This window comes from Mirounga angustirostris, unplaced genomic scaffold, assembly GCF_029215605.1.
Source record: "Mirounga angustirostris isolate CCGP_5_RB_7025 unplaced genomic scaffold, mMirAng1.0.hap1 SCAF_8, whole genome shotgun sequence".
Lineage (NCBI taxonomy): Eukaryota > Metazoa > Chordata > Mammalia > Carnivora > Phocidae > Mirounga > Mirounga angustirostris.
In genome coordinates this window covers 114,447,736-114,466,577 of record NW_026991716.1, presented here as the reverse complement: position 1 = coordinate 114,466,577, position 18,842 = coordinate 114,447,736, and the positions used below count along the sequence as shown (strand labels likewise).

Here is an 18,842-nt window from a genome sequence, read left to right as displayed (position 1 = left end):
TCAGTGAAGAATATTAAAGTCCCTCTTCTTGGCCCATTTTTATACTGGCTTGTCTGACTTTTCTCAGAACTAGAAAGTTCTTCATACATTATGGATATTGCTCCTTCTTAGATATGTCTCTACCTTTTGTTTTTAAGCTTTTGATGGTAATTGTATCTTTACTTGCTTATTTCTCTTAAGTTGTACCATTCCAATACATGAAAAGTTATCAATGAAGTTGAATTTCTCATATGTTTATTTGCTTGTTGTAAATTTCGTGGTGACATCTTTCATCCTTTTTGCACTGGACTATTTTTCTGTTATCGATTTGTACGAGTTTTCTCTTTCCTATATTAGGGATATTAACCCCTTTGCTCATCATATGCTGGTGTTTTCTGACACACACACACACACATTATTTCTATATATCTCTAATACAGATACACATTTGCATGTAGCATTAAAAAATTATTTGTGTTGTCAGGTTTGACATATTTTCCTCCATGGTTTTTAGTTTTATATCATGCTTTAGATAATATTCTATCCCTCACTCCAAGATCATAAAGATAAATTTATGTTTATTGTTTCATGTAGCAGTTTAATGGTTTCAACTTTTAATATTTAAAGTAATAGTTGCAGATTTATTTTGCTGTATGAGGTAAGGTAGTTTTCTATTTTAATCCCAAATGGTTAGTCAGTTTTCCTGATGTCACTTATCAAATTATGTTTTTTCTCAACCTAATATGACTTTTTTAAATGACAAGAACCCTCTAGAGATGAGCTAAATGCTCACGCTACAGTTTGCCTTATCAACATACTTACTTTTGAAAATAAAAGCTTTAAACCCCTATAAGGCAGAAAACCTGTTGAGATTCAGAAGGAAATATATAACAGCAAGCAGCCATAAGTTAACCATAGCAAACAAGATTTCTCTGCCTACAAAAGAAAAATCTACTACCCCCCCCACAAAAGGCAACAAGAAGTTCTTTTGAAGCTAGCTGAATGGTTAACAGTTGCTATATGCTATATGATTCCTTTCCAGGATTTATATTTTTCAGCTTCAACTTGAAAACAATGTCATTACATCATCCTCAGTGAACCAAAGTTATCCTGCATTTGGGATACAGTCATTCCCTTGATCCCATAAATAAGTAATGACTATTTAAAAACATTTAAGCTGTATAAATAAACTAGTCATTTAAAATAAAAAGAATGGGGTTGGGGCGCCTGGGTGGCTCAGTCGTTAAGCGTCTGCCTTCGGCTCAGGTCATGATCCCAGGGTCCTGGGATCGAGCCCCACATCGGGCTCCCCGCTCTGCGGGAAGCCTGCTTCTCCCTCTCCCACTCTCCCTGCTTGTGTTCCCTCTCTCACTGTGTCTCTCTCTGTCAAATAAATAAAATCTTAAAAAAAAAAAAAAAAAAGAATGGGGTTGGGGTGCCTGCATGGCTCAGTTGTTAAGCATCTGCCTTCGGCTCAGGTCATGATCCCAGGGTCCTGGGATCGAGCCCCGCATCAGGCTCTCTGCTCCGCAGGAAGCCTGCTTCTCCCTCTCCCGCTCCCCCTGCTTGTGTTCCCTCTCTCGCTGTGTCTCTCTCTGTCAAATAAATAAATAAAATCTTTTAAAAAATAAAATAAAAAGAATGGGTCAGTTGGATCATTTTTCTCTAGTTCTTGGAAATGTACAAAGTCTTTACTTTGAAGATGGATATTCAGCTTCTACTTGACATTTTACTTGTCTGCATACATGCATAAAGCTATAGGACCTCCCCATTGGTGAAAGAATAACCTTTTTATAAAAACTGCAGTGTTTATAGACTTTGGATTGTGAGCTTAGCCTGAAGTTTAACTCTTGACTTTTAATTTTAAGTATAGTGCAGTGAACTTTTTATATACCCTTCACCTGGGTTCACCGGTTGACATTTTTCCATTTTTGTTTTGTATCTCTCTCCAAATTCGAATTTCAAAATCATATTCAAGTGTCTTCAGTAGCCCCACATGTGTTTTAGAGCATTTTTTCCCTTCTTTTTTTCCCCCTTTTTTTTCATTTTTTTCCTTCTGATTTAGAATCCGGATTAGTCCAAAATCCTACATCGCTTTTGGGTATTTTAGTAATTTGGGTGCTTTAGTTCTTTAATTTGGAAAGCTCCCCTGCTTTGTCTTTTTTTTTTCCTTTTCATGATATTGACATTTTTAAAAACTCAGATTATCCTGCAGTCTAGATTGGTCTGTTTCTTCTCCCCTCATGATTAGATTCAGGTTAAACATTTTGGGGAAAAAAAAATATATGTAGATCACATTGTGACTTTCTCATTGCATCATGTCAGGAAGCTCATCATGCCAGTTTGTCTCATTGTTGCTGCTAAATTTGATTATTTGTTCTGGGATGCCTGGGTGGCTCAGTCAGTTAAGCATAGGATTGACTCTTGACTTCGGCTCAGGTCATGATCTCAGGGTTGTGAGATCGAGCCCTGAATCAGGCTCTATGCTGGGCATGGAACCTGCTTAAGACTCTCTCTCCCTCCTCCCCCACCACGCACACACACTCTTGCTCTCTCCCTCTCTCTCTAAAATTAAAAACAAAAAAAATTGATCATTTGTGGGGTTTTTTTTTAAGATTTATTTATTGGAGAGAGAGTGAGCACACGTGCACACATGGGGAAGGTAGAGGGAGAAAAGCAAACTCTGCACTGAGCAGGGAGCCCAACTCTGGGCTCCATCTCAGGACCCTGAGATCATGACCTGAGCTGAAATCAGGAGTCCGATGCTTAACCAGCTGAGCCACCTAAGGTGCCCTGATCATTTGTTTTAAGCAACAAATTTATCCAAGGTGAAGTTAGTTCTTTTATTAATGTCATCCATGTGGTGATAATTTCAGATTCTGTGAATGTTCTCTGGTTTCAGCATCCTCTGTTGGCATTGCCTGGATCCATTATTACATGGAAAATTACAAATGTTTCATCTTTATTATTCCTCCTTTGTTTATTAACAGTCATTCGTTCACTTTGTATTCCACTGATTCATGTAAAGTTACAATTATTTTCCTCACAGTTTTATGCCAGTAGAGTTAAGTGAAGGTCCATGTGCCATTGTTGTAAATGTTCTGAGGAGCTAGAGAGGAAAATAATATTTTTGGATCATAAGTGCAGTTTCACATGTTTACATCCCCACACAATTTCCTCTTGAAAATTAATTCATTATTGTAACTAATTAGATTTAAATAAACCACTTATTCTTCATTTTTTTCTCATTTAACATTTTCTATATTATCTCTCTGGTTTTTTTTTCTAATTTTCCAATTGCCTGTATTAATTTCTAACTTAATTTCTGTTGCCCTAACATTTATAACAATTATACATTTATCTTTTCATCATAATAGCTGTGGAAATACAGAGGAGTCTGAATCAACTTGGAACGCCTCAAGATTCACCTGAACTGAGACAACAGCTGTAAGTATTTAATAATTAAAAAAAAGGAAAAAAATCACTTATTGTTATGTTGCTTTGATGGTATGTAGTGTTAGGTTTACTGGAGAAACAATGGAGATTAATAAGATTTTTCAGCTCCTTTATTTGTACCAACCTATTGTGTAGGTTTTTCCCTGTTCAGGGTAGGCAGATATTTTTCTTTATTTTCAAGAGCTGGCTCGCTCTAGCAAAGCAGAACTTTGTTAGTTGCCTTTCTTATACTTATTGAATAGGTCGGGTTTTTTTGTTTTTTTTGTTTTTTTAAGATTTTATTTATTTATTTGACAGAGAGAGACACAGCGAGAGAGGGAACACAAGCAGGGGGAGTGGGAAAGGGAGAAGCAGGCTTCCCGCGGAGCAGGGAGCCCGATGCCGGGCTCGATCCTAGGACCCTGGGACCATGACCTGAGCGGAAGTCAGACGCTTAACGACTGAGCCACCCAGGCGCCCCTGAATAGGTCGTTTTGGTGGCTTTTGAAAAATGATCTAAGCTTCTCTATTTATGTGATTTACTTCCCATAGCTAACAATTGCTTCAGTGACTAGATTTTTATTTGGTTTAGATTCCAGTCCATACTCAATATGAATTGCTATCCCTAAAAAACTTGTACCTAAATCTTTGAATTTCAGAAAGCATTAGCCTTTGTTTAAGGGGAAAAAAAGTTCTAGTGAAGTTCTGTAGTACATGTTTCAGGAAATTAATATGCTGTTAGAAGAACAACAGTAATACTTTGTGGTGTTACAGATTTTACAGTGTTTTTGCACATTTTCTCATCTGAATCTTTCTCATCTGGAGTAAAATACGTAGATCAAAACAATTATTTTCGGGATGCCTGGGTGGCTCAGTCGTTGAGCGCCTGCCTTCAGCTCAGGTCGTGGTTCCGGCCGGGGTCCTAGGATGGAGCCCCACATCGGGCTCCTGCTCAAGGATCATTCAGTGCTGTTACAGCCATATTTGAAGTAACATGCATGTAGTAAGTGATATTCCACACAGTGTTAGCTATACAAGGAAACATTACAAAGAGGAAGAAATTAAAAGTTAGGTGATGGGAATTCATGTTTTTTATGAAGTACATTTTGAAGAATTTATAGTTATGTCTAATTTATACTGACTTTTTTTTCCAGTGGAGAGATATTGAGGTGGTAAAAAATGCCCCAACTGTAAATAATAAACCATAAACTAAAATGGAATAGAGGGGCACCTGGGTGGCTCTGTCAGTTAAGCTTCTGACTCTTGATTTCGGTTCAGGTCTTGATCTCAGAGTCATGAGATCAAGCCCCAAGTCGGGCTCCCCACTTAGTGTGGAGTCTGCTTCCCTCCCCATCCTTCTGCTCCCCTCTCACCTTCTGCACACTTTCTCTGTTTCTGATAAATAAATAAATCTTTAAGAAAAACTAAAATGGAATAGAAACATAATTATTAATAGATACAATATTTTGCTAAGGTTAGTAGTGGAGATTGTGAGTCGGTAGATATCAATAAAGTCTTCTTTTCAATTAATTAAAGAAATTTAGCTATCTTACATTTTCTAAAGATTTTAAAGGGCATCTTAAAGGTAAGGTACTTGAGAAATAGACAAAAGTAGGTTATAATTCTTCCTTCTCAAATAAAGGTATCTATACTTAAAAATACTATTATACAATATCTCATTATTTTAAAGGATCCCAAGTGTGACTAATAGGTGTTAAAAATGAGAGATAATGTATTTGAGAAGTACTGATGTAATTTGTAAAGCATCACATTAATATTAACTATTTTTTAGAGTAAAGTTCTTTAGTTAAAAATCTGACTTTTGGGGATGCCTGGGTGGCTCGGTTGGGCGTCTGCTTTTGGCTCTGGTCATGATCCCAGGGTCCTGGGATCAAGTCCCACATCGGGCTCCTTGCTTGGCGAGGAGTCTGTTTCTCCCTCTGCCTGCCACTCGCCCTGTTTGTGCGTGCACGCTCTCTCTCTCTCTAGCTCTATCTCTGACAAATAAATCTTTAAAAAAAAATCTGACTTTTTACTTTATAAGCTGGCTAGCAAGACAGATACAGATACTGATATAATTTACTTCTTATATTGTGTTCTTCCTCTTTACAGAGAAATGGTATTATTTTTTCCACAGCAAACTTGAAAAATAGTAAATGCATATTACTGTTAATTACCTCTTCCCCCACCCCCTTTTTTTAAGTATCTATAAGGTTATAAATGTCCAGATAGAGAAAGAGGAGAGGCTACCTGTACCCCAAGCCCTGGGAATTGGATGAAGGCTCAGGTGACAAATCCTCTTCATTTATTCAACTGACCTCCCAATTGTGGAATGCAGACAAAAGGCTCCCACCACCCCACCCCCATATCTAAAGCATCAGACATCCCACAGTCTGGCTTTGGCTCGAGTCATCTTCCTTTCTTAATGGCTGCTGAGATTTATTTCTCAAAGCTTGGTTGCCCCGTGTGAGTAAAGACCTTTCCATGTAATATTTGCTCAATATTTATAAAAAAAATAGAATTTGGAATTTTTTTTTTTTTTTCTAAGTAGGCTCCACGCCCAATGTGGGGCTTGAACTCACAACCGTGAGATTAAGAGTCACATGTTCTACCAACAGAGCCAGCCAGGTGCCCTGAATATTTTGTTTTCATAGAGAAAATTTAGAGCCAGTCTATAAAATAGTGATTTTTATCAAATTATTCATCAACTGGCAGAGTTGTAACTTAAAGAAATCTCTTCGTTCTTTTGATATAACATGTGTTTTCTCACTTTAGGCAACAGAAGCAGCAGTATACTAACCAACTTGCCAAAGAAACGGATAAGTACATTAAAGAGTTTGGATCTCTGCCCACCACCCCCAGTGAACAGGTATCAAGCCTTAAGACACATTGTTGATGTATTGAATGTGAAAGAAATCACATACATTGTAGGGTCTTTGAACTGTTATGCTGGAAAGGAAATTAAGGGGGAAAAATTGTATTTGAGATTAGTTCACAGAACACAAAACTATATTTAATTGCCCAGGTAGTATCCTGCGGTTCAATAAAGCAAAAATTATTTCCATGCAGTTGCCCTGACCCATAATTAAGCAAGTGCTCAGAAAATGCTTCCTGAGTAATTGTTTCCTGGCCTTCCAGAGCTGACTCCATGTGACATGCACACTCATTCAGGATGTGAGATTTCCTAGGGGCACATATTTATTTCCTTGCTTATTATTTAGCAGAAGTTATTACTTAGGTAAGAGTACAAGGTTTTATTTTCCTAAAAAGAAAACAAAAAGAACTACTTAAAAATAATCTCAAAATCATGGCCCAGTTTTTAGGATGAAAATTTGAGGTGAAAAATCCAGCATTATGAACATTTTGCCTCAAGATGGTAAATATACATAGCATTTGAACATGTTGTCAAAATGTTATTGAGATTTAATCAGTAGGGCCCCGTAATTGGAGAGTGAGTGAGAATTTCAGAATAAAATGAAGAGCCAGCTAGTGGTGAAACAACTTTCACGAATTCTATAGAACTTCACAGCTTGATTCTAGTAGGTTTCTCCCCCTTTCCTCTAGCGTCAAAGGAAAATACAGAAGGATCGCTTGGTGGCTGAATTCACAACATCACTGACAAACTTTCAAAAGGTCCAGAGGCAAGCTGCAGAGAAAGAGAAAGAGTTTGTTGCTCGAGTAAGAGCCAGTTCCAGAGTATCTGTAAGTATTTAAACAAGGCATTATAAAGTGAATCTGATGTTCCTTTGAAAGACTACATTAGCATTTTTCTAAGTCATAAGGATCTGTGACTATCTTGGCAGTCAGTATTTGAATATTTATTTTCAGGTTTTTCTGCTCAATTTTAAGAAGGATGATAGTTATGTATTGCTGTGATTATTTTGTCCATGTCATGGAACCAAAGATTACAGATGATTATATAAAAATTTGGAAGCATTTTGTCAGAAAGACTAGGGGTCAGACCTGAGTTATAGTCCCGCATTGATTTGTACTAGAGGCCATCACGTTCTGTCAGGGCTCATGTAGGGAACACTTTACTCCTGGGTCATATGAAGAGGACAGGAATGAACAGTCAGTATGTTGTGTGGATACTGAAAATGAATATAAGCCTGGGGAAAATAAAAGGAAAACTTAAAGTGGAATTTTGAGTTAATCTAATTTTAAATTCCCTTCAAAACTATTGCAAGTTGTTTCCTTGTTCCTTAAGGTAGAGGCTCCAGGACTATAGTACATTTTAATCAAGTAATATTAATTATTTGGCCCTTGAGAATATTTAATGAATTCCTTCCTTGTCAGCTTAGGATACAATTTTATTATTACTCGAAGCACTTGACCTAGAAAATGAGAACAAAAAGATTTCTCTTTCTCTCCACACACACGCACACATGTGCGTGCACATGCGTACATAAATCAGTTTAGATTATTATAAGAGAAAATGTGAGTTTTGGTGTTTTTTCTTTGCCCCTTCTCAGTCCATTCTATTACTAAATTATTCAGGGTGGTTTTCCTGAGGACAGCTCAAAGGAAAGGAATCTTGTATCCTGGGAAAGGTAAGAAATACAAAACATACAGATCAAAAGATAATTTTGCAAATGTACTTTTTTGTATAAATATATTTATACATTATGATCCCTGCAGCAGAATGAAAGTTTTCAGTTTATTATATCATGACTGTCCTAAGTTATTTATAAATAGAAAGCAATAAATTTGAAATTTTTTCAAAATAATTATTTATAACGTCTACATATATATAAAATATTCCAATGTAGCAGTAATACTTTGTAAATAATTATTTACCAAGTAAATATGATTGACTTAATTATTATTTGATGGAGATTATTTCCTCCCGTGACGTTTAAGTCAACCAAAAAGAAATACCCAGTTGCCAAATATAGCTTCCAATAATTAAATAATAACTCTAAAAAAAAAAATCAATGAAATGAAACATGAATAGTTTAATATTTCTGTTATAATCTTAAAATTGAAGAATATAAGAAGTTGAAGCAATTCTCTGACTTTGAAGAAAAGATATTCTGTTTCATGTTTCTTAAATAAGGAAAGAAGTCCCATTAATTTAATACCATTCCTTTTTTTTTTTTTTCCATGTTCTGTTCTGTCTGTTAGCCAAGCTCAACCTCAGGTGCAGGTGCAGGATGAAGAAATTACAGAGGATGACCTCCGCCTTATTCAGGAGAGAGAATCTTCTATTAGGCAGCTTGAAGTAAGCTTGACGTGGCAGTTGGATGGCTGCTCTGTTCTCAGCGTGTTTGTCCTCAAGATGCTTAGACAATTCTGGGGGAGGGGCCTGAGAAAGAAAACTAAATATATCAATGTGGTGGCCTTTCGTGTAAATGAGAATAATTCCCTTTTTTTAAATAAATCTCGTTAGAATTCGTGCTAAAATGAGAGAACATACCTCCCTCATCTCCTACTTTTTGTTTTTTATCCTGTCAGATCATCTCAGGTCCTTAGCATGGAGAAAAACTCAGTCCAGACAGGTCTGCTCAGGGAGTCTGGACGACTTCTGGAACACATGATACACCTCAGAGCCGCATGAATAAGACTTGACAGGGGCTGTACGAGTATTTTATTTCTCTGTAGTATGTTCATGACGTCAAAGAGATCTGAAGGGTTTAGTAAGCCTTAGTTCTTATGGAACCTACCTATTCCCTAGAAGACTGGCTAATAGCTCACCATAGCTGCAATTTATTGAGGGTTTTTAAGCACCATGTGATAAATTCTTTGCATTATCTCATTTAGTTCTCATAAAAACCATGAAGTAGTTAACTGTGTCATCATCATCACCATTTTATAGGTGGGAAAACTAAGGCACAGGATGAATATGTAAATTGTCCCCCCCATAGACTATTTAAACTTAACTTTTTAATCAGGCAAAATAATAGTTATCATATATTAAAGAAAAGTAAAGTTATAACTTGTTCATTGCTATTCCATTGCATAATCAAACTTACTAATGTGAGACTTAAAATTTATACCTAATGTTTTATACTTTTATAATGTCAAATTGTTGTAAGTTTTTACTAGGAATAAATCATAACAATGATATTTTATACTCTTATGAGGTAATACTGCTAGTGATAACAAAACTATCAGATTATATCAACATAAACTCAGTGACCCAGGGCACTTCTCTGTTAATAGATTCCTGGTGTCCATGTGCCTCGCTTGGTATTTTTAGTGTCACAAACTTACCTTTAGAACTGGTTACAGTCATTCAAGGTCATCTTACTTAGGATTGCCTCTAGTCATATAGTTTCCTGATATTTCCAAAATTTCTGTATTAAGCCTAGATGCATTCTCACTTGTGTCTAAGTGGTGGTTTGGGGTTTTGTTTGTTTTCTGTTTTTTGGTGTTTGTTTGTTTTTTTTTAATTTTTCCCCTTTGTGGATTGAGGGCTGAATTTCTGATTATAGTAACACATGCCTTTTTCTCTCAGGCTGATATTATGGATATCAATGAAATATTTAAAGATTTGGGAATGATGATCCACGAACAAGGAGATGTGATAGGTAAGCCCCACTGGGGTGGGAGAAAGCTACACGCAGTTTACCTGCAGGAACCTCTCAAGCAAGAGTAACCCCTGTGTCTCTGGGACCCCCTGGAATTAAAAGCACAGCCTCTACCAATAGACAAAGCATCACCCTTGGCATTATCTAAAACAGATCTCATCTTTGGCTCCCACTGATTGAATCAACTGGCTTCATTTATTTCTGAAGCCCCACATCTCACCAGAGCCTGCTGCTGCTGAGACCGTGGAGCCAGCCTCTAGTCTCACTGCTGCCTGTTTGCCAGACCCCTGGTTTCCATCTCAACCCCACTAATTCTCATCACACCAAGCACTTTCTGGGAAACCTGTGCTCTTTATAATACCTTGTCTTTTAGATCAGAGGGAATAGGTAGCCGTTTGCCTGATTATTTATTCCAGTGTCTTTTCGGTACATTAATTTAGTGGTATTACTTAGATGCGAAGCATTCTTTTACAAATTCTTTAAAAAAAAAATCAGTGGCTAAGACTCCCTGAAAGTTTAAATGTAATAGCTCTTCAGGTAACGTGTAACTGCCAGCACTGATCAGTGTCCTGATCATTTTTATCATTTAGAAATATGAAGCTATCAGTGGATGTGGCTAAAGATCGATTTCATATATTTTCTGATTTTGGTTCATTGAAATACTTGGAACTATATTTTACTATAGCTATTATTTGTCCATTCTTACCCTTCTCTGTAGCCACAGTAGATAATGGGGTAAAATTTCAAAAACCAATTCATTCATTCATCCAGTAAACATTTATTGAGTGCCTGCTATGTCCGGGCACAAATCTAGGCACTGGGGATTTAGCTGAAATTAAACAAGAGGTAGAAGGCCCTGCCTTCATGAATCTTACAATCTAATTGGAGGAGAGAGAATTTTTGTAAAAGGAAAGAAAAGTAAGTAAATGCTGATAAGTGCTCTCGGGAAAATAAGGCAGGTAGTAGGATGGGGCTACTGGTGGTGGGGAATGTTACTACTTCACTAGGGTGGTCAAGGAAGACCTTACTGATAAGTAACATTTTAGTGAAGACTTCATGGAATTAAGGGAGCAAGTGAAAGAAAATTTTCCAGGTAGAGCAAAGGGCAAGTGCAAAGGCCTTCAGGCAGAAGCACATCTGATGTTTTTGGTGAGTGAAATGAGCAAGAGGGAGATGGAGATAACATCAGAGGTCATAAAGTTTGACATCATGTAGGGCGCTGAGCCCTTGTGAGGACTTGCATTACTATTAACGGATGGGAAGCCACAGGAGAATTTGAGCAGAGGAGTGTTATCATTCGACTTAAGTTTTAATAGATTCACTTTGGCTGCTAGGTTGAGAGCAGACCATAAAGGGACAAGACCAGAAGCAAAGAGACCCCTTCCAAGGTGATGGCAGGAATCGGGGTGGGCAGTTGCCTCAGATCAGGATGGAAGCAGCGAATTGGTGAGAAGCGGTGGAATTCTAGATAGCTTTAAAATGTAGAACCAAAAAGATTTGTTGACTTGGCTGGATGTGGGTGTGAGAGAGAATGAATTCAAGGACAACTCGTAAGGTTTGGGGCAAGCCCAGGGAAACGATGAGGTTGCCATTTTCTAAGCTGGGTCAGTCTGGAACTGGAGCGGGTTTAGAGGGATGGAGATCGACAATTTTGGGATATGTTAAGTGTGAGGTGCCAGTTGAAATGAAGGAGGCTTGCTTGGCAGTCACAAATTCGAAGTGAAAGAAATCAATGTCGGTTATTTTTTTTTGTACCCATGTGCAGCTGTGAGGGTGCAGGTTGAGGTGTTGTCACATAAGTCTGACTGAGGTAGGTGGCAAGGGAGCAGAGGGTGAATGCGAGAAGTATGGCTCAGTGGTGGCCCGGGGGATCTAAGCTGGATCAGGAGGAAGGTGAGGGCACGGAGTGTGTTGAGGGGCAGTGAAACAGTGGTAGGTCAGTGACGTTGGGGTGTTGGAAGGAGAGTGCTAGACAGGTAGCAGGTGATGCTCAGAGAGTGAGGTTTGAAACTGAGTTTATAGAGAAGCTGCAGTTACCAGTAGTGACGAGGCTTGGGATATGATCATGGAGGTGGGTGGCTGGGAAGGGGAAACAGGCAAAGTCATTGAAAAAGTATGGTCAAGGCATGGAGAAGGCAGGTGTTAGCAGGTCAGCAGTTGGCTTCTGAAATTGCCATTTTGTAAAAGAGAAGCATTGAAGGGTCCATCGGCGAATCCAGGGCTAAAATATTCAAAGAATGAAGGAAAGACCATGAGGTCTATAAATGTCTGCTACGGGGGGTTGGATGCATTTGCAAGCATGAGCTGTAAGCTGAGTGTTGGTGGGGAGAAGGGGGAGGCCATGGTCTCAGGCTGCGGGGGCCACTGGTTCCACCTCTAGGCCAGAGCAGCGAGGGAGGGGAAACTGTTGCCACGTGAGAAGGCTGCCTGAGCCCTCAGGGAGGGCTGGGTTTTAGCTCGGAAGGAGGAGGTTGACTGATGGTTTTCAATACTCTGTTGACTCTCAGGAACAGTTGTTAGATGTTCGGTGCTGCCTTGACCATCAGAGCACACAAACTCCCTAGTACTTTTCAGGGGTTACCAGGTAGAACAGGAATTGTGTCGTAATGAGGATGATCCAGTTTCTTTTCAAATATCTGTGTGTTGTTTGGATCATTTGAGAAATAGTGTAAAGAAGACTCTGAGCCAGTTTAAAAAGAAATTCAACTTTGCCCATATACTACCAGTGTTAACATTTGAATAGTGAACATGTTTGGTCTTATGTTGCATGAAGTCTTGTGATTTAAGCAGCTGTCTTACTGGAGCATCAACACACGTTGTGTGTGTGTGTGTGTGTGTTTTATTTTAAAGACAGCATAGAAGCCAATGTGGAGAATGCAGACGTGCACGTTCAGCAAGCAAACCAACAGCTGTCAAGGGCAGCAGAATATCAGGTAATACTAACCGCAGTGAGTTATCTTGTAACTTAGGCTTTCCAGTCTGTGTGTGTGTGTGTGTGTGTGTGAGAGAGAGAGAAAGATTGATCAGGTACAAGGTGGCTGGAGATGTTAAAATTTAAAATCCCATGGAAGACAGGTCCAGATATCTGCCAGTCTGTTTAAAACTGGGGTTAGCCTGTTTCCTGTTTATTCTCAGGGTCGAACAGAATTGTGGCCCCCAGGGATAGGAAGTTCAGTGTTTAGAGTCCTGAGGGATGCAGTAGATAGACAACTCCAGGCATTTCTGACAGCTGGAGGTCTCTGATGCTGTTGTGACCTTCCAAACCAGAAACCTCTTTGATAACTTTCTTCCCCTGTGTCTCTCACTGTTTCCGTCCACCTTTTCTTTCTTTTTTGTCTGTGGCACTCTGCAGTAAGAAGGCAAAGATCTTTGCTCTAGAGAGTTCTCATCAAGTCCTATGGAAATTATATTCCCTTGGAGTGCCCTTGATCACTGGGTATTGTCAGCATTCAGCAGACCCTTCACCAGGAATGAATTGATTTCTTCAGTGGATCAGGTTAATATAGGGAGTCTGTATATGTGACAGATATGAAGCACATCAGAGTACTACACAGATATTAGGACCGTGAACTATGAATATATCATATGATATATAGACAATAAAAATGAGGCCAGGCTCTTTGGGAACCCCTAAATACCACCATAGCATTTGATTTCCCTCTTAAAATTCCACTTTTTGTTGTTGTTCATAATTATCTTCTCAGACCGTGTTGCCTTCTTCTAAAATACCTAAGATATTATCACAGTCTTAGATATTTTCAATTGCTTTTTGCTTTTCTAACCAACCTCAGAAGTCCCCTTTCATTTCAGTGCCGTTTTTCACTAGACAAATCACTGCATACTTAGTGATATATAGAGAACAGTAAAGCTATATGAAGATTGCTGAGTTACAGCCAACTGTACTCAGTGATGTAGTAACTCTAACTTGCCTTTACCTTCTGTGCATGTGATTCAGGTATGCAGCTCAGTAGAATTACTGTCACACGTAGGTATCATTCATGAACACGTGCACACACACACGATAATCTATAAATGCCAACAGTTACTCAAACGTAGTGTTTAGCAAGATTTATCAGCAACTAGGTTTACATGTTATTTTGTTTTGCTTTTGGGTTCTGGAGGGATGTAGATATATCTCCCAAGTTTTACTTTTCCCCTCTTTGGGAAGGGTAGACGCTACAGCCACCCTGGGAGAAAGGAGCACATCTTCCCAAGCCATACCTCCATATCTAGAGCTGCCCCGTACTTAATTCCATGGGCCCTGGAGGGATGAGGGAAGAGCCGTACAACATCAGTGCTGAGGAAAAAAGCAGCTTCCCTGTAGTTCTCCTTGGAAACCTTGATATTAAAGTCTTGCCTCTGCAAAATATGGTGCTTCTTAATAGTTTGGGTGAACCATGAGTGTAGGGGAAGCTGATCAGTACTCATCATTGCAGTACCCTGGAACCTCCCCATCCCACACTAGGGAGGGTGCCCTGGGCCACAGATAGCCTGTGGGGGAAGCCTGTGATTATTCTTACAGGTATATTACACATGTGTCTATGGTACTCAAGTGGAGTCTGGGGAAAATATGTAGGCAAGATGAGACTGAAACTCTAGAGAAGTCATACTTCACGTAAGGAGGAGTATTCAGTTGAAAAAATTGCTGAATATGTGGTATACTGAAAGTCATCATAGTTTTCAGGAGAATTTCAGAGTCGGAAACCTGTCTTTCTGTAAATTTTATGGTACTACTAGTTGACAAAGAAAATTTACAAACTTTTCAACCTTGTAAGAAAAAAGTTCTGGGGCGCCTGGGTTGCTCAGTCGGTTGAGCGTCTGCCTCCGGCTCAGGTCATGATCCCAGGGTTCCCCTTGTTAGGCTCCCTGCTCAGTGGGGAGCCTGCTTCTCCCTCTCCCTCTGTCCCTCCCCCTGCTTGTGCTCTCTTTTGCTCTCTTTCTCTCTGTCAAATAAATAAATAAAATCTTTAAAAGAAAAAGAGAAAGGATTCCTGCATGTTGCTATGAGATATGCAAGCCATTAAAGAAATAGGAAATCTATAGCTGGGCCAGAATGAAGAATGGAACAAAACTCTTAACCTCTATAATTTAAATGACTGCATTACGATTTTTTAGCTCTTTGTTTTTTATGTGTATGTTGAGATTTTTAAATGCAGTTTCCACTAATATTAAAAGAATGGGAATTTTGGAAACTAGTAAATTTACTTCAGGAGAAATTGCCAAGCATTTACACTTGCTGATATTTTCAGAGAACTCATTTTGAAGAGCAGCTCTTTGATAAAAGTTAGCTTTTAAGCTGTTCTTAGTTTTTATACATAGGACTACCTCAGTCTGTTGCTTAAGTCAGTAACTTTCATTTCTCTGTGTCTCCTTTTTTAAGCCCAACCACACTCAGAAATATGACCACAAAAGTTGAATAATTAGCCCCCGAATTATGTCATTAATTCAAGAAGACTTTTCTTGAAAGAATAGTGCCACTTGTATTTGAAGAGATTTTTGAGAAGCAAAAAAATACAGCCAAATATTTGAGGGCAGTTAATTACTATTGATTTTACTCTAGAAATGAAGCAAGTGATTTTCAATTGCTATAGAGATGCTTCAATACATCTGTAAACATGGTTTTTGTTTTTGCATCTGCAGCGCAAATCCAGAAAAACCCTGTGCATCATCATTTTTATCATTGTCGTTGGAGTTGTAATTCTCGGTCTCATCATATGGAAAGTGAAAAGCTAAATTATAAAGGAGCACCCTATTGCACTACATTCTCTAAATTATGTAGGAGGATTCCTGTAATCATGGTTTTTTTTTATTATTATTTTAAAGATACTCCATAAAGGATGGCTCCCATACTTTGTTATTTTCATTTGGGGGGGGCAGTTTCCTTTGGATTCAATCTGATATTTTCTAACACTGAAAGTTTTTCTCAGTATGACTGCTGGCATTATTTCCATGCTTTTCGATCTAATAACTGTGAGGTTTTGTCCACGTTGTATATGCCTTTCATTTATAATTTATTTACCTGTTGACTTAGCTCTTGGAATTAGTAAATGTAAAGGTGTGCGTGTGTTCCATGTGCATCTGTCTCTGACAGAGTGATGTGCACTCAGAGTTGTGTTCCTTCAATTAAAAATCTCAAATTTAGTTTTGATTTGAGCCAGCAGAGGAAATACTCTCAATAACTTAAAAAAAAATTATCGTACCTGTTTGTGGTGTGTTTTTTTTTTTTTCTTGGTTCATAGCAGCACAAATTATTTAACTTTTCTTGTTGGTTTTCTCTTAAGACCTTTGTTTACTCTAAATGAAATCGGTGAATAATTTCCTAGAGTATCTCATACTCCCGACGTGTACATATTAAGCATTTGCTGTAGATTGCCTAGTAAAATACTAAGGATAGATTGTTTTTACATAGGCCCTGTTTAAGTCTGGTGTTTGCTGGGGTATGTGTAGTCACTGTAAATGTTTAATGTAATTTGAACAAAGAGTATGAAAAATCAGTATCTATCGCGTTAGAAATCTGAAGATCCCAACTTATTTTGCTGTGTCCTTCCACAGCTATTACTGTGGAAAATTAATTATCTTCCCTTAAGTCCTTTAGAATAATGGCTACATGTGTATCCTTGGGTCAGAATTACTTTGGGGGAGCAACTTTCCCAGAATTACTGTTTTTGAGCACTAACACTTAAAATTTAGTGTTTACCATTGCATACCATTTTATAACACCCTTCATTAGAAAACAATTTGGATGTTTGCCAATTAACTCACTTGCTTTTTTTAAATCAATGTTGTTTTAATGCACTAATCTGAGTACTATAAAGAGGATTATCTTAGTTAATAGTTTGTATTTTATAACGTTCTTATATAGCAGTTTGATAGTGAAGTCAGTGTTTTACATGGCAAAGCTATGAGACTTCAAATGGGAACAAATAAAATGTTAACTAAGTAAACTGTATCTTTGCAAACAAAATAAAGATGATTTTAAAAGTGTCTGGATAGTTCTGTGTCATGAGGACTCTGCTTCTGTGGGAGCAACACTTGACATAATCACACAGCAGCCCTTCTTTCTGGAGTACTGGTTTATTCAGTGTTTTAGTTTAGCAGTCTTAAAATGCATGTCAGCAAAATGCCATTTTTTTTTTTTTTTCTCCATAAGAGACCGTAGAAAATTTTCTTGTGAGTGAGTGAGTGGAAACTTTGAGACTTTGTGTTTACCAAATCAGTTTGCTTTAGTGAACAGGATGGGCCAGGCAGGGAGAGGAATTTATACAAATACTACCTGTGCCGAGATCAATGCAAGCCCATCAGGCCTGATTGAGCATATTCTTTCTCTATAAGAGCACCGAGAAACGTGTGACAAACTGGTATCTTCTGGCTACATAAAACTCCCACGGCTCCCACAAATCAGTTCAATTTTTTTTTTTTTTTTTTTTTTGCACAGTTGTACTTGATAAAATGTTTATTCTCATAGAGGCAAAAGTACTTACCCTATTCGCTTCATGATGAGTTCCCAGTAATAGCAAAACCACTTAATTTTTTTTTTTTTGCGTGATTTTAGCACCTTCATTTGATGTGTAGTATTTTATGAATTATTTTACCTGGGACACAGATCAGTGATTAAAAACAGGAACCTTAGTGGCTTGGATTCTTTTAAGAAACATAATGATTTTTTTTTTTAAAGATTTTATTTATTTATTTATTTATTTGAGAGAGAGAGAATGAGAGACAGCATGAGAGGGAGGAGGGTCAGAGGGAGAAGCAGACTCCCTGCTGAGCAGGGAGCCCGATGCGGGACTCGATCCCGGGACTCCAGGATCATGACCTGAGCCGAAGGCAGCCGCTTAACCAACTGAGCCACCCAGGCGCCCGAAACATAATGATTTTTGAGGGAAATTTTTACCCCAAAATATTTGGAACTCAAAGAGTAGTCTTGATTTGAAAAAAATCAAAGGAGAAACATAGCACAACAGCCAAGGTTTTCAAGTTCTCGAAGTTTTCCTTCAGGTTAGTCTTAGAATCACATTGAAAGGTGAAGCTCACACTATGGAAAATAAAATTGAAGTTGTTTTTATGACAGCATATTTGAATCAGTCCACATGCGTCTCAAACTGAAGAAGTTTCCTCATCAGGTGGCACATTATTGTTCATTTTAGCAGGCTCCAAAGACATTCTCGAATGGCGCAGATTGAGATCAACCAGCCACTGTGCAGAAATTGAATGACAGTGTGGCCTGAAGTGTTTGACTCTTGCACTGGTCATTAAATACAGAAGTGTTCTGGTTTTGCACAACGGTTGATGGTAAAAAAAAATATAACAGGTGCCATTTCAACATAAGGCAGCTTGTCTGTTAGTCGGCAGGGGATCAGTTCTAGAAAAATAGACGTGTGGGCACAGACAGAGCTTGATCTAGGCCAGCAAGCCATGAAGGCGGCGGTTGGAGTCACGCCTCCGAGCGCTCGGCGCGCCCAGCAGCATCCACACGGCCGTCGGACAGCACTGCATCTCGGAGAGGTTGCCACCGACTCCTTCACCATCGGCACTGCTTTTTTTTTTTTTTTTTTTTTAAAGGTAACATTTTGTACACACAGAAAAACAGTGTTTTGAATATCAATGTTTTTCAACAAGTTTATAATGAAAAATGATTTTTGAAGACTTTTTGTTCCACAAAATCAGCCTGTGCTTTTGCAAAGAAAGTGCGGAATAGTGTTTCTAGTTGGTGTAATTTTCGTTGCTGTGTGTAGAAAAAAGAACACAATAAAAGATAAAACCTGTCTAAAGAAAAAAGTCCTCGTCCACCTTCGTGGTAAAGAACAATTTACGAGGGGAACGTAAATTTAGCATTTATGTTTTTAAAGTCAGAACTGAGTACTGTTTGCATGTATGACCAGGTTGCTGGAATAAAAG

The 18,842-nt window shown here is 38.3% G+C and overlaps 1 protein-coding gene across 3 annotated transcripts in view; it reads left to right on the top strand.

Annotated features, from left to right (window-relative positions):
• STX7 (syntaxin 7) overlaps nt 1-18,842 on the top strand; it is a 98,130-nt gene that overhangs the window by 28,302 nt on the left and 50,986 nt on the right. For 2 of the 3 annotated variants that reach the window (XM_045865556.3, XM_064598114.1), the window contains exons 3-10: nt 3,357-3,426; nt 6,190-6,283; nt 6,979-7,116; nt 7,912-7,964; nt 8,539-8,635; nt 9,872-9,944; nt 12,795-12,877; nt 15,585-16,928. In XM_045865556.3, the coding sequence (XP_045721512.1) occupies nt 3,357-3,426; nt 6,190-6,283; nt 6,979-7,116; nt 7,912-7,964; nt 8,539-8,635; nt 9,872-9,944; nt 12,795-12,877; nt 15,585-15,677 (701 nt within the window). In that variant the 3' untranslated portion in view covers nt 15,678-16,928. Of the gene's footprint in view, nt 1-3,356; nt 3,427-6,189; nt 6,284-6,978; nt 7,117-7,911; nt 7,965-8,538; nt 8,636-9,871; nt 9,945-12,794; nt 12,878-15,584; nt 16,929-18,842 lie in introns of those variants that run through there. The other variant, XM_045865558.3, reaches the window with a different exon arrangement.